Source organism: Pongo abelii, chromosome 11 (genome assembly GCF_028885655.2).
Source record: "Pongo abelii isolate AG06213 chromosome 11, NHGRI_mPonAbe1-v2.0_pri, whole genome shotgun sequence".
Classification (NCBI taxonomy): Eukaryota; Metazoa; Chordata; class Mammalia; order Primates; family Hominidae; genus Pongo; species Pongo abelii.
In genome coordinates, this window is record NC_071996.2 from 74,324,071 (window position 1) to 74,339,710 (window position 15,640).

Genomic DNA, 15,640 nt, shown 5'->3' on the forward strand with positions numbered 1-15,640 from the left:
AAACTTTTTGACCACTAATGTGACACTCAAAGGAAATGTTCATTGAAGCATTTCACATTTCACATTAGGAATGCTCAACCATAAGTATAATGCGCGTATTCAAAAATCCAAAAATATTTGAAATCTGAAACACTTCTGGTTCCAAGCATTTCTGATAAGGGATATTCAACCTGTATAGAAGACAAACAAATAGATTATTTTCCATGTATGGAAGTTTAAACCAATAAAGACAGGGCTTCTAATATATTTAAAAGACTCTGTTACCATCTCAAAATACCAAATTTTAAATTCACAACCGAAGCACTTTGGCAGGTCTAAAAAATGGCTGGGAGAATAAGGATTGAAAGCTTCTGCAGGGTAACAAGGATTCTAGAAGAGTTTGATTATGGGTAGACCTGGTAGATTCACTAAATGTTCTACCACATTTAACCACACTTGTTACAGATTACCATTAAAACATAAGAATTATTTACTTGGGACAAGATGGATTTTGAGATGTGTGCACAAATGCTTATCAGAACCATATTTACCATAAAATGACGAAGTTAAGATTGTTAATGTAATTTCTTGGAAGGGGGAGTTTTCACACTTTTGTAGTCCATACACATCTTGAAATTATTCACACTTTCTGATAAGTCTTAGAACCCCTCCTTATATTAATAGCTTACTTAGTTAACTCTCAGAGGGAACCAGCATTAAAACAGGGTTAAAAGTTCATACTAGTCCTTAGAATAACAACTATGCATATGTAGACAAGTTAAGATGAAAAAATGCTTTGTAGTTGGGTGTTCTTAGGGGAGGCTGCCTATTCATCTGGACCCAGGCCTGCGCAGCAGCATTTGCCTCAGTAACTTGCTACTGGCCAATGTCCAGCCTCTCCTTTGCATATTCAGAAACTCAGTTTAATCAGTATACTAGAGTTGATAGACAGGGAGTGCTAACTGGAACTAACAGGCTCCTAAGACACTGGTACATTGGAGAATGTCAATTTATTAATTTACAATGAAAAACATAACTGCCAGAAGGCCCAGATACTCCTGCGAGCCTGACCAGCTCGTTGTTTCCCTGTAGACAATCCACATGGGAAGCCAAATTATAATCAGAAGATTGCTTGGTGAGTAAGGAGTTGGAACAAAAGAAGTTTTATAATTTGAATGTTTAATGGCACCAAGCTAAGATAGCCTGATTCATTTTAGCCTTGCCATGGGGTAGTAATTCTCAAAATCCATTGGTTGAGACTCCCTTTCTCCTGGATGATGCTTGAATGGGTACTGTCTTCATTTTCCTTGTAAGATTGTTTCTTTGTATTTCTATTTTAATAGACACATTTGGTCTCAAAAAGTTAATATATGCAGTCAAGTTATATAGAAAGATATTTCTGACCTTGGAATCCATTTCTTTGGAAGAGAATCCATTTATTTCTCTTCTGATCCAAATTGATGACATATTTATTTCCCAATTCTCTAGGAAGCATCTCACTATTATCTTCACGTGATTAATGTAGGGACTGTCTTTGTTATTAATCTAGAACTCCCCGCTTACCCCAGCTTTGAAAAATAATCTATATTCTTTTCCCAAAGCTGCCATAACAAATTACCACAAACTGGGTGACTTAAAACAACAGAAATTTATTCTTTCACATTTCTGGAGGCTAGAAGTCCAAAATCAAGGTGTTGACAGGCTAGTTACTTTTGGACGTTCTGAAGGAGAATCTGTTTCTTGTCTCTCTCCCAGCTTCTGATGGTTGCCAGCAATCCTTACTGTTCATTGGCTTGCAGCTACCATCATTCCAGCCTCTGCCTCTGTGATCAGATGGCATTCTACCTGTTTGTGTCCGAATTTTTCTCTTTTTTTAAGGATACCAATCATGCTAGATTTAGGACCTACCCTAATTCAATATGACCTCATCTTAACTTGATTACATCTGCAAAGGCCCTGTTTCCAAATAAGGTCACATTTACAGATACCAGGTAGACACGAATTTTGGGAAGACACTATTCAACTCAGTGTACAACCTTAAAGAGCTTAGGAAAAATATGGCTTGACTCGTGACCATACTCTGTTGCCCAGGCTGGAGTGCAGTGCGGTGATCTCGGCTCATTGCAACCTCCACCTCCCAGGTTCAAGCGATTATCATGCCCCAGCCTCCCAGACAGCTGGGATTATAGGCATGTGCCACCATGCCCAATTAATTTTTGCATTTTTAGTAGAGACAGGGTTTCACCATGCTTGGCCAGGCTGGTCTCGAACTCCTGGCCTCAAGTGATCTGCCTGCCTCGGGCTCCCAAAGTGGTTGGGTTATAGTGTGAGCCACCACGCCCAGCCTTGTTTTTCTTTTTATTGTAATCTTTTACCCAGTTACAATGCATCCTGTTTTTGTCTCTGGCTGCATATTCGTCCACTGAGTAGATGATTTTCTTTTTTTGAACTTTTAGGTTCAGGGGTACGTTTGCAGGTTTGTTATATAGGTAAAATCATGTCATGGGGGTTTGTTGTACAGATTATTCCATCACCCAGGTACTCAGCCTAGTAACCATTTCCTGATACATTTAGCAATCTTCTTTTATATTATAAATACAAGTAAGTTTTAATCTAATTTGCATGTAGCTTTTTTCATATTTTGTATCATATAAAAATGGAATCATAGAGTAGAAAATACTCTGCCAGGCGCAGTACCTAACGACTGTAATTCCAGCACTTTGGGAGGCCGAGGCAGGCAGATCATCTGAGGTCAGGAGTTTGAGACCAGCCTGGCCAACGTGGTGAAACCCCATCTCTACTAAAAATACAAAAATTAGCTGGGCATGGTGGCACACACCTGTAATCCCAGCTACTTGGGAGGCTGAGGCAGGAGAATTGCTAGAACCCGGGAGGTGGAGGTTGCAGTGAGCTGAGATCGTGCCATTGCACTCCAGCCTGGGAGACAAGAACGAAACTCCAGCTCAAAAAAAAAAAAAAAAAAAAAAGATACTCATTTGTGTCTGGCTTCTTTTGCTCAACATTATGTTTGTGAGATTCATTCATATTTGTTAGTGTAGTTGTAGATTATTCGTTCTCTCTGCTGTATACTATTCCATTATGTAAATATACCATAATTTATCCATTCTACTGCTGATGGTATTTGCATTCATTCCAGTTGGGGGCCATTACAAATAGTGTTGTTGTGAGCATAATTGTAGATGTCTTTTGAGGGCCATAAGCACTCATTTCTGTTGGGTATATACCTAGAGTGGAATTACTTGGTCTTTGATGGAAGACATAACATTGCTTAAAAATAAGCTGTTTTTGAAGAAGTACACTATCACCTCAGGAGTCAGAGGCCTTAGCACAGTGGTTCTTAATCATTGGTGTGCATCAGAATCACTAGTGGAGCAACAGCAGAGATACTGATGAAGTGCATCTGGAGTTCAGCCCTGCATCTGTATTTTTCAAAAGCTCTGCAGATGATTGTGCACATCGTAGGTTGAAAACCACCTTCTCGGCCAGGCACGGTGGCTCACACCTGTAATCCCAGCACTTTGGGAGGCCAAGGCAGGTGGATCACCGGAGGTCAGGAGTTCGAGGCCAGCCTGGCCAACATGGTGAAACCCCATCTCTACTAAAAATACAAAATTAGCCATGTGTGGTGGTGCATGCCTGTAATCCCAGCTCCTTGGGAGGCGGAGGTTGCAGTGAGCCAAGATCACACCATTGCACTTTAGCCTGGGCAACAAGAGTGCAAAAAAAAAAAAAAAAAAAGAAAACCACCTTCTCAGAGTGAGACTTCGTTTGGTAGTGTTACCAGGGAGAGTGACAGATAGTGATTGTAAAAGAAAAAGGCTTTTAATTTTTGTGTTTAGCTTAGTTTTAAGTTTTATTAAAATTTTGGTTTTTAAATTAAAAGCAAACATTTTGGCTATTAAAATGATCATGCTGTTGACATTTACTATCATATCTGAAAAATTTTAATTCACAATTTTAAAACATTTTATTATGGAAAATCTCAGATACAAAAGCAGAGGGAATAATATAATGAAGCCATTATTGTTCCCAGCTTCCACAGTTAACACATGACCAATCTTGTCTATACTTAACCTCTCCAATATTTAAAATCAAGCCTATACATACCATTTCACCTATAAATATTCATTATGTATTTCTAAAAAATAAAACCTCTTTAAAAAATACTACCATATCATTATTAAACCCCCCAAAACGAACATTGGCTCCTTATTGTCATCAAATGGCCTATCAGTATTCAATTTTTTTTTTCTTTTTACTATTTATTTGAAGCAGGAGCCAAAGGAGGGCCATCCATTTGCGATTGACATATCTCTCTTTTTTTTTTTTTTTTTTTTTTTTTTTGAGATAGAATCTCAACTCTGTTGCCCAGGCTGGAGTGCAGTGGCGCGATCTTGGCTCACTGCAACCTCTGTCTCCCAGGTTCAAGTGATTCTTATGCGTCAGCCTCCCGAGTAGCTGGGATCACAGGCGCCCGCCACCATGCCTGGCTAATTTTTATATTTTTTGTAGAGACAGGGTTTCACCATGTTGGCCAGGCTGGTCTCAAACTCCTGACCTCAAGTGATCCGCCTGCCTCGGCCCTCCTCGGCTTCCCAAAGTCCTGCGATTTTGAGCCACCAAGCCCAGCCACAATTGACATATCTTTTAAGTTCCTCTTTAAAGTAGGGCTTGCATTCCTCTTTTTTTTCTTGCTGTTTTATTCTTGAGGAAGAAACCAGGTTGGTGTCTGTCAAGTTGGTCCTGTAGGGCTTCTCAGTCTCGATTTTGCATTCCTGTGGTGTCATTCATATTAATGTGTGTGGTTGCAGATAGTTTATGTTTCCATAATGAGACGTTTACCCTCATAAATGACTTGGTTATCCACCAGACCTTACGTTAACGTCTCTTCAGTCTTTTTGGTCATCTGAAGCTCATTCTATAGTACATGATGCAGAAGGTGCCCACAGGTGCATTATTCTCATATTCCACGAAAGTACATGATTATGAAGATTAGTTTGATTGTTTATAAAATCCATGACTTACATTTTCTTTCTTTGCATACCTTAGTTACTCTGTGGACTTCTGGAAAAAAGCATTGCTGTCACAAAATCTGATGACAATCTGATTTTCTTTTTCCTACTTGCGATTTGGTCTTTTTTAAAAATGTGGGTGATCAAATTATTTTTTCCCTTTTCTTTAGAGGGTCAGTGTTCCTAGATACACAGGATACCCTTTCAATACGTAGTTTCAAGCTGTCTTTTATTTTAGGAGAGTTCTTTTGAGTTGTTTTTGGTATTTGTTCTGTATTACTGCTTTGGTTTTCTTCTTCAGGACCTGCCATTGTAGATGTACTTTTGCTGATCTTCTTTATCACTTTTTTTTTTTAGATCACCTTATCTCTTCTTTTAAAATAAGTTTCTTTTTAAATAACAGTTTTATTGAGCAAAATCCTTATACCATGAAATTCACCCTTTTAAAGTATACAATTCAGTGGTTCTTAGTACATTCACAGAGGCACGCATTATTGCCAGTATCTAATTTTAGAACATTTTCAAATTTTAGAAACATTATACCCATTAGCAGTCACTCCGCATTCTCCCCTACCCCCACAGCTCCTGGAAACCACTAATCAATTTACTTTCTATCTCTTTGGGTCTGCCTGTTATGGACAGTTCATGGACATTTCATGGAATCATGCAGTTGTGTACTGGCTTCTCTCACTTTGCATAATGTTTTCAAGGGTCATCCTTCATATTGATACTTCTTGTATCAATGTATTGTTCCTTTTATAGCTGAATGATACCCCATTGTATAGGTATACCACTTTTTGTTTATCCATTCATCAGATGAACACTTCAGTTGCTTCTGCTTTTTGGCTATTATGAATAATGCTGCTGTGAATGTGCAAGTTTTTATTTCTCTCGGGTATATACCTAGGAGTGGGATTGTTGGGTCACATGGTAACTAATTAGCATTTTGAGGAGCTGCCAAGCTGTTTTTCAAGTGGCAGCACCATTTTACATTCCCCAGCAAGGTATGAAGGTTCTGATTTCCTGTATCTTCACCAACATTTGTTACTTTTTTATTCTAGCTATCCTAGTGGTATGAAGTGATACCTCATTGTGGTTTTGATTTGCATTCCTCTCACGACTAATGATGTTGAGCATCTTTTCATGTACTTATAGGCTATTGTAAGCACTGTGGACACAGTGATGTATCAGATACATGGTTTGCAAATATTTTCTCCCATTGTGTAGGTTCTCTTTTCACTTTCTTGATATCATTTGAAGCCCAAAAGTATTTAATTTTGATGTAGCTCATTTTACCTACTTTTTCTTTTGTCACTGTGCTCTTGGCTTCTCAACTGAGAAATCATTGCTGAGTTCAAGGTCACAAAGATTTACTTGTATGCTTCCTTTAAGAGTTTCATAGTTTGGCCAGGCACAGTGGCTCACGCTTGTAATCCTAGCACTTTGGGAGGCCGAAGTGGGTGGATCACCTGAGGTCAGGAGTTCAAGACCAGCCTGGCCAACATGGTGAATCCCCTTCTCTACTAAAAATACAAAAATTAGCTGAGCTTGGTGGTACATGCCTGTAATCCCAGCTACTTGGGAGGCTGAGGCAGGAGAATCGCTTGAACCCAGTGAGCTGAGATCACGCCACTGCACTCCAGCCTGGGCGACAGAGCGAGACGCAGTCTCAGAAAAAAAAAAAAAAAAAGTTTCATAGTTTTACTTTCTATTTAGATCTGTGATACATTTAATTTTTCTATATGATGTAAGGAAGGAGGGATCCAGCTTTTTTTTTTTTATTTTTTTATTTTTTTGAGACAAGGTCTCACTCCCATCGCCTAGGCTGGAGTGCAGTGGCGTGATCTCAGCTCACTGCAGCCTTGACATCCTGGGCTCAAACCATCCACCCATCTCAGCCCCCCAGGTAGCTGAGACTATAGGTGCATGCCGCCATGCTCAGCTAATTTTTGTATTTTTTGTGGAGACGGGGTTTTGCCATGTTGCCAAGCTGGTCTCAAACTCCTGAGCTCATGTGATCCACCCACCTCGGCTTCTCAAAGTGCTGGGATTACAGGCATGAGCCATGGCACCTGGGCCAGCTTTATTCTTCTGCATATGTATATCTAGTTTTCCCAGCACCATTTCTTGAAAAGACTATTCCTTTCCTATCTGATTTTCTTGACACCACAATAACTTTTATGGAATCTGACTGAGATCCTTTTCTTTGCTATTGTCGACTAGCGAAATGAATTTTTGTGTACTTTTAGGAGGGAGGGAATGGGCAAGGATAACTTTCCTAGTTCATTTTCTAGGTTAAAGCTCTCTCTTCTCTGGCTTTTGCAAAGTGAGAATACATGTACCTTGTGCTTTCTGAGATGTGCCTTTTCTGCATCTCTCCACCACTTCTATCTGAACTTACTGCTTTGTCTCTTTTGTCTGGCATTCTACAACTCGGATTCTACTCCCAGCAGTTTGTCTTCTGTGAGACTTTGTCTTGGAAAGGAACTTTGATTTGTTAATTTTGAGAGTTTATAGCACCTAGACTGTACTGTGAGAACTTACTTATACTGCACTGTAGTCTGCTTGCATTTACAGTTGACCCTTGAATAATGCAGGGGTTAGGGGTGCCAACGCCCATCCCAGCAGTTCAAAATCCACATATAACTTCTGACTTCCAAAAAACTTTACTAATAGCCTACTGCTGACCAGAAACCTTTCTGACAACATAAACTGTTGATTAACACATATTTTTTATATGTATTATGTACTGTCATCTTAAGGGCAAGCTAAAGAAATGAAGATGTTAAGAAAATCATAAAGAAGAGAAAATATATTTACTATGCATTAAGTGGATGTGGATCATCATAAAGGTCTTCATCCTTATCATCTTCACAGTTGAGTAGGCTGAGGAGGAAAAGAAAGAGGAAGGGTTGGTTGTGCTGTCCCAGGGGTGGCAGAGGCAGAAGAAAATATGAGTATAAGTGGATCTGTGCAGTTCAAACCTGTATTGTTCAAGGGTCAAATGTATTTATAAATGGAATTGTGCCAAACTGCCTCCTAGTTTTTGCTGCTGTTCTCAGATTAGCCCACCACACTGTCCAGTGAGCATCTGCTGTGACTGTGAGGTTCTGTTCTCCACCTGTCAGAAGTTCTCATGCCTTCCTTCATCTTCTTCCCACACAGATACTGATACCATACAAGTCTTGTAGTTGTGAGAGGTTTGTTTCCACCTGATTTTATTTGGAAGTTTGTCTCCTGATTCTGCTGTAGATGCTGCCTGTGAATCTTTGCTCTTCCTGCCCTCATTGCTTTATCTGAGTTTATGGGGCGATCTAAAGGAGATTTAAAAAATACAATGCTATTGCTGTTATCTTCCCAGAATCTTCTCATTGACAAATGTTTTTGAAGCATATTCTATTTTTTTTTAAACAGTATGGCATCTACAAGTTAAAAAGAAAATGCAATCAATAGTTGATTCTTAGTTTACAATACCAGGTAATTCTGTAGTGAAACAAATTATAGGAACTTTTTCTAGGCTGAGTTAAATATCATAAAATGTTATCATACCTGTTGAATGTATGTCATTTTTTTTCCAGTGATAAGTAGTTTAATGATTTGTATGTCATATATGGACCATGCTAAGAATCAACTTTTCTCTTTCAGAATAACAAGCCTTTGTATTCATTTGAAGATAATGCAGACTATGTTTATGATGTTATGTGGTCACCTACCCACCCAGCCCTGTTTGCCTGTGTGGATGGCATGGGGAGATTGGATTTGTGGAATCTCAATAATGACACAGAGGTGAGCAGGAAAATAACAAAAATTGCATTGAAAAATAGAAAATTGGATATTTATTGAATAATTTGTGAAATTCCTTTTATTCCAAAGAATGTAAAAAGGCTCTGTGATTGTAGATTCATCACAAAGAACTCAAATAAGCTTTGTACCCTAAATAATAAACAGCATGCTGCAAAGAACTGAAGGGAGAAATAATGTTGCCAGGAGCACTGGGGCATTTCCTTTTACTTCTGAAAAGCACTGTCATGTCTCTAATGTCCTGGCAAAGTCTCATTCATAAGATAACTGGGATGTTTTTCATTCATAGGCTAGAAAGCAGATAGTTTCAGACTGTTGAAGTATGTTAACCTTAATTCTGAATTTCTAAATTATCTCTTAGCCTTGATAGCATTGTATATCATCCATAAACATTCATCTTAGCCTGATTTGTTTGAAGGAAGGAAAAATGTATTTTGATTTTTGATGAGTTTTTTTCCATGAAGGATTGAAAACAGAGTGTTACTATAAAATGAATATAGAAACTATCAAATTTCCTAATTGCTGTACTAAAATCACTTATTAGCAATTAAATTTAATTGCAACTCTTATTTATTTTTAGTCACATGTATTTTTACCAGCTTAGAGAAGCTTAAAAATATTCTTAGAATTCTATTCTATATTGCTGTTGGTAATATAATTAATATTAGCATTTCTATCAATAACAATTGTTGAGAGAGAGTCAACTCAGATCTCCCACATCTCTTCCTAGTTAGCTAGAATGGTACCAATTCTGTTTTCTTAATTTGGATTTTAGTCTTAGAGATTTGAGGTTACAATTAAATGTGGATTGAAATTTAATATTTCTTTATAACAATTTTGGTATTCTGTGTATGGGGTTAAATTATTTGGGGATGACTAATACAAATTAGAAGGATTTTTTGTCAAATTTCAAAATTGTTTTAAAATTTTATCATACTTTTAGTCTGAATTCAAACACTGAATGTTTGCTCCATGTGTAGCAAATAAAACTCTTCTTCCTTAGCAAAGAAGAGGCACAGTCAGATTCCAGGGAGCTGGTGCCATTGTGTTGGTGCCATCATCCTGGCTCTCTCCAGCTAGCTCATGGAACAAGAGGCTTTAGACTGACTCATACTGCACCTTCAGTATGAACTGTTTCTAGGAACAGTGAGTCAAATACAGGTTTCAGCTGATAGAGATACATGCTGCACAAGTGATTCCTGTCCTCTACAACTGAACCATAATCTGCTTATGAGGGCTTTTGAAGTGTTTTCTTTTTAAATGGGTTTTGGCCATGTGTTTTCAAACAGCTTGACTTCTTAAAGACATTAAAACAACAAAAAAGGATTCTTTATTCAAGAGAAGACCTTTCAAAATAATGTGTCTAGTCTTCTGAGAATTTTTTATACAAAGACTTATTTTCCCAAACCATTTTCAAGGATTGACTATAATGTCATTCATAATATATCACTGAAGAAGAAGAAAGTTGGGGAAATTCTTATCTGTTTTCATCTTTGTTTTTAAAAATGTAGCCAGATTGAGAGAAGAATTACTGTTTTACATGTTTATAGAAATCTTGATGAAACTTTTAACACTGTCCTTTATTTTAAATGACTTTAGGTACCAACTGCCAGCATTTCTGTGGAGGGTAATCCTGCTCTTAATCGTGTGAGATGGACCCATTCTGGCAGAGAGATTGCTGTGGGTGATTCTGAAGGACAGATTGTTATATATGATGTGGGAGAGGTATGGGACTCCCTGCCTATAATTTTGACACATCTATTTAGTTGCATTGTAGTAAAGGCATCTTTGTGGCTAACCCTAGGCTTTGAGGTTTATGAGTTGTATAAACTATATGGTTGTAAAGATAAAACTTACTTCCTACCACAGAAGCAACTCTTGAAACATTTTCTTTCTAAACCGAATGGTCTGTGTCCCATGCAACAGATTTTGAGGGTAATACAATAAATACATTGAAAGTACCTTGTTTCTTGAAGCATGCATTGCTGGAAATTAGAAATTCTTCGGGGAGAAGTTTGGAGTTATAGGTGGACTTTGGGGTTTTATTGATATTGAAATAAGATTTATTTTTCTGTATTCATTAATTTGGGCCAGGTAGTAGAAACCAAAAGTAGTATCTTTTGAGAACCATCTGTGACTTCATGAAATGTGCATCTTGATTCTTAAGCCTTGATGCAAAGCCACAGTAATGGAATCCAATAGGATGAGCTTTCTCATCTTTGCTGCTCTGATTGGCTGAACACAAAGCCCAGGATGGATTTCCTCTTTTTTAACCCTGGCTAGGGGTTAAAAAAGTGACCTTAGTCACTTTCCTTTGCTATGCCTCATGATTTCTCTCCTCTCTGGATATCCCATGGCCTCTAGCAATTGGATCTGGTGGGAGGTAGATTTAATCATTTACAGCAGCCAATTAAACTATCTGCACAAATGGAAATGTTCTGTACCTGCACTAATATGGTAGCGTCTAGCCACATATGGCTATTGAACACTTTAAGTGTTGCTACTACAACTGCGTAACTGAATGTTTAATTTTAATTAATTTAAATGTAAATAGTCACATGTGGCCAGTAGCTACCCTACTGGATAGTGTAGATTTATAAACAGGCACAGCCATTTGCCACAGTGAGTGGTTTGTGCCCTAACATGACAGTGTCAGACTCCTATGATATTATAATGGCAGTTATCAAAAATATTTGTTATTGGGGCCGGGCACAGTGGCTCACACCGGTAATCCCAGCACTTTGGGAGGATGAGGCGGGTGGATCACCTGAGGTCAGGAGTTCGAGACCAGCCTGGCCAACATGGCAAAACCCCATCTCTACTAAAAATACAAAAATTAGCCAGGCGTGGTGGCACATGCCTGTAATCCCAGCTACTCGGGAGGCTGAGGCAGGAGAATCACTTGAACCTGGGAGGCAGAGGTTACAGTGAGCCAAGATAGTGCCACTGCACTCCAGCGTGGGCAACAGAGTGGGACTGTCTCAAAAAAAAAAATTTTATATATATATATGTATGTTATTGGGCTGCCTCTGAAGTAAAGCATCACAAGGCTCTTTTGCCACCAGTGCAACACTAAAGCGGTAAATAGTAGCACAGCTTTTGATGAAGGAGTTAAGGTATCAAGAAAGACTACCTTATGTTCCAAACAAAAATACTTACAAGAAACCAGCCCCCTTATGAACCATGCTTCAAACACTTTCTTACTAGGAATTGTGCAAGAATACAGTAAAAAAAAATTTTAAGGAATTCCTCTCCCACAAAATCCATGAGATGGTGCATAGGAGTTATATTTACAAAGCATCATTGTTATTCTCTCTTGCATTGGTGGTGATAATAGCCAAGTCATTTCTGAGGCTGTCACAACACACTTCACAAACACCGTCTTTTGTTTTGAAATGTTGTGAATCATTGTTATAGTCCCTGTAATTATGGAAAGGCCATTCAGGTCAATTATTACTTTTTAACAGAAAAATTATTTGAAAACAAACTGAATAATAGTGGGCAAAATGATCTTTTATTTCATTGTATATAAAACATTGTCTTTCTTTTAACAGCAGATTGCTGTTCCCCGCAATGATGAATGGGCACGGTTTGGCCGAACACTTGCAGAAATTAATGCAAACCGAGCTGATGCAGAGGAGGAAGCAGCTACCCGAATACCTGCTTAGTTCCTGAAAAGGGGAGTGTAACTAGTGGATTTGGGAAACGTTCTTAAGTAGATCCTGAGACTATTTGCATGCTTCTATCTAAATGATAATTAAAAGGAAGTTTCATGGATTAAACCATGGGTTTAATGCAGCAAGGAAACTTACAATGTCCCTTTATATATAACATGCATCTTGTTTTGGATTTGTGTCATTTTTTAATATAGCTGATTGACTTCACAGAAAGCAGCTTTTTTGAATTCTAATACACAGGTGTATATTTGGTATTAGTTATTTTGAGTTCTTTTCAACTTATAACATTGTATACAGTTATTTCTAAAGCACAGATGAAATAAGTTCTGCATATTTTTAAATAATCACAGTTCCCTGTTATACAGATAATGTTCTCACTACCCATAATATGTAGGAACATTGTTTCTCCTTAGCCGTAGTATGCATACACCTATCCATGTTCATTCTGACATCCTTTGTTGTCTTTATAATTCATGTGGTAGTTACCTATAAATAAAAACAAATATGCGTTAACTTTTCAAATTTTCATTTTTACTCCTTACAACTTGAATTTTTCCATCGTTTATAAAATATATTTTTTCCATATCTTTCTTGAAGCTCCTATTGTGAGCAGCCATCTCAAATCCTATAGAGCTGCGTGCCCTAAATATACCATGTGGTATATACTATAGATCTCCCAGTGCATTATGAACTGATGTCTAGATAATCTGTTGGTGAAAAAATTTCTCCTAGGTTAACTTTTGCTTTACTACTTTATATTCTTTCCATCTAAGACATATTTCCTTTAAAGGATAAATAGAAAGCTGCCTATAATTTTCACTGATTAAGAACTATGTATGTGACCTCACTGAGAGTAAAATCTTTGAGAGAAATTGATTTCATGATTTCAGTAGCCATAAAGGCAAAGTGCTCAAATGGACCCATACTTTGGCATTAAAATCTACATCTTGAGATCTGTTGCCACAGCATTGTCTACAAGTCCAAAAGGTAGGTGACAAATATCTAAGAATCAGTATTGAAATCAGTGAATTTCAGGAATAGAGGAAAGGACTATGATCAGATCTTGATTTTATCTACTTTAAATTGTCTATTTATTTGATCCCAACCTTTTGTACTTCTGAAGTGTAACTGTCTTTTATTCAACAGAACATGAACTAGGAAGAGAGATTAGAAAACAGAATGTGAACACTTTTCTTTTAATAATTGTAACAAAGATTTGTTGGGAGAGAAATTTCCAAATAATGAGTAGTGTATAGCGTAAGGAATAACTGACCTGGAATTATTGGCCCCAAACTCTCATTCTTGGTGAAGCACCTATGAGAAGTGTGATTTTAGCCAAGTCTGTGCCTCATTCTTTATATATAGGAATTAAGTTTTGATTTAATGATTTCTGAATTTTCTTTCAGCTCTACTCAATTATGGGGTATCAGTATATGAAACAGAATATAGAAAAGTAGGCAATTCTTTACTTTTCTATATTCAGTTTCATAAATTAATACTCCATAATTGCCCATTATATACCAAAGACAACATCTCAAGTTATCTCATTGTAGCAGTGTCTGTGAGTCAAAACTTCAATTTTAGCAGAGTCACACTTTCTTTATATAGAAAAATTCATGTACTCACTACTCATGTAGTTACTGTATCTTTACCTTCAGTTTGTAAAAATGACTAAAAGTAGGGAAAACAAGTGTTAAAACATAGTGGACAAGAAAAGGTTGGAAATCATATGGCAAATCAGATGTTCCTCAGCTTCAAGGTGTTGTGTTTAGTTGTGAAAGAAAGAATAAAATATGTTTAAATGTTTCAGTTTTTGGGAATGACTTCTCCCCTTCTCCCCCAGAAAATTCGATGTATACCTTTGCCCATTCAACTTTAGTCTGTATTTTTAGGAACACACAAATTTACTTTAAGGAATTACCTTTAAAGTTGACTATATAATAGCAAAAGAGAAAGTATTGAGACTGTCAGTGTTGATAAAGCTTCTAGCAAGATTAGGTTGACTAGAAGTGCATCACAGTTCTTTATACTTTTAGAACTAAAAGCCTTATAATTTTGAAAAATATCCAGTTACAGAAATTGTACCTTATCAGTTATACTTTTTTTCTGAGTAAGAAAACAAGCTATAGCTTTCTGGTTAATTTCTTATTTTTTGTTGTATGGTTTTTGTCTTTTTGAATGGAACGTTAAAGTTTATTACCTTCATGTTAAGGAATATCCAGCTTCACAGACAATTAACTTGCAATGAATCTCTGAAATAATCATTTTTTGGTATTATTTAAACCAAATATGCATTGGTAGAAGCTTTCTTCCTGTTTACAGATCCAGTTCCCTATAAAGTTTAGAAAATCTCTTTGTATAAAATGTTGTTACAATAATGCTGAAATACTGCATCTCAAAGGAATGGATGACTTAAAATTTAGGAATGATTGGTCCTAGTCTTTCAGTGTTGTTAAAATGTTGTAGTCTGTTCTGTACTAGTGTGGATAGACGGTAATATCCACCCGTTGAACCATATGGAAAGACTTGAATGGATGAGTGAAAATCTGCTGTGAAGCATATCATACTATCTTTCCTTTATATTGAGTAGTGCATTATTTTTAAGTCAGAAAGCCAGTAGGTTTTTTTGTTTGTTTGTTTTTCCCTAAAGCGCTGCCATAAATTTCAGTGGTCACCTACCACTCACTGGGCGGTGCATTTTTAAATGTCTTTTCCACAACCCCAGTATTTCAACATTGATATTCTAATAGTTTTCTAAATGAGAAAGCTGTATAATTAAAATGCTAAATGTATGCTAAAGAGAATGGAGCTCCAAGTGCAGCTCCAGATGCTGCTTATCATCTAGGGTGCTGGTGTCATGTCTCAGTCTTCAGGATAAGCCAAAGTTAAAAAGCCAACAGCTTTACTTCTTCTTGATGACTTAGTGATGGGGTTCCCATTGAGTTTTGTTTCTAATCCAAGCTACACAGCAACAAGAAAGGAGATCTTGCTTTCCTGCTACCATCTTGCTGATTGCTAGGCCAGCAGTCCCCAACCTTTTTGGCACCAGGCATCAGTTTCATGGCAGACAATTTTTCCACGGACCAGGGAGGTTGGGGAGATGGTTTTGGGATCAAACTGTTCCACCTCAGATCATCATCAGGCATTATT

General features: G+C 37.4%; 1 protein-coding gene across 2 annotated transcripts in view; it reads left to right on the forward strand.

Annotated features, from left to right (window-relative positions):
- DYNC1I2 (dynein cytoplasmic 1 intermediate chain 2) overlaps nt 1–13,012 on the forward strand; it is a gene marked incomplete at its 5' end in the record, with an annotated part of 60,850 nt that extends 47,838 nt beyond the window's left edge. Inside the window, 3 exon segments of one of the 2 annotated variants that reach the window (NM_001133616.1) lie at nt 8,658–8,798; nt 10,413–10,538; nt 12,368–13,012. In NM_001133616.1, the coding sequence (NP_001127088.1) occupies nt 8,658–8,798; nt 10,413–10,538; nt 12,368–12,481 (381 nt within the window). In that variant the 3' untranslated portion in view covers nt 12,482–13,012. 2 annotated transcript variants of the gene reach the window in all.
- Between the last annotated feature and the right edge of the window lie 2,628 nt (nt 13,013–15,640).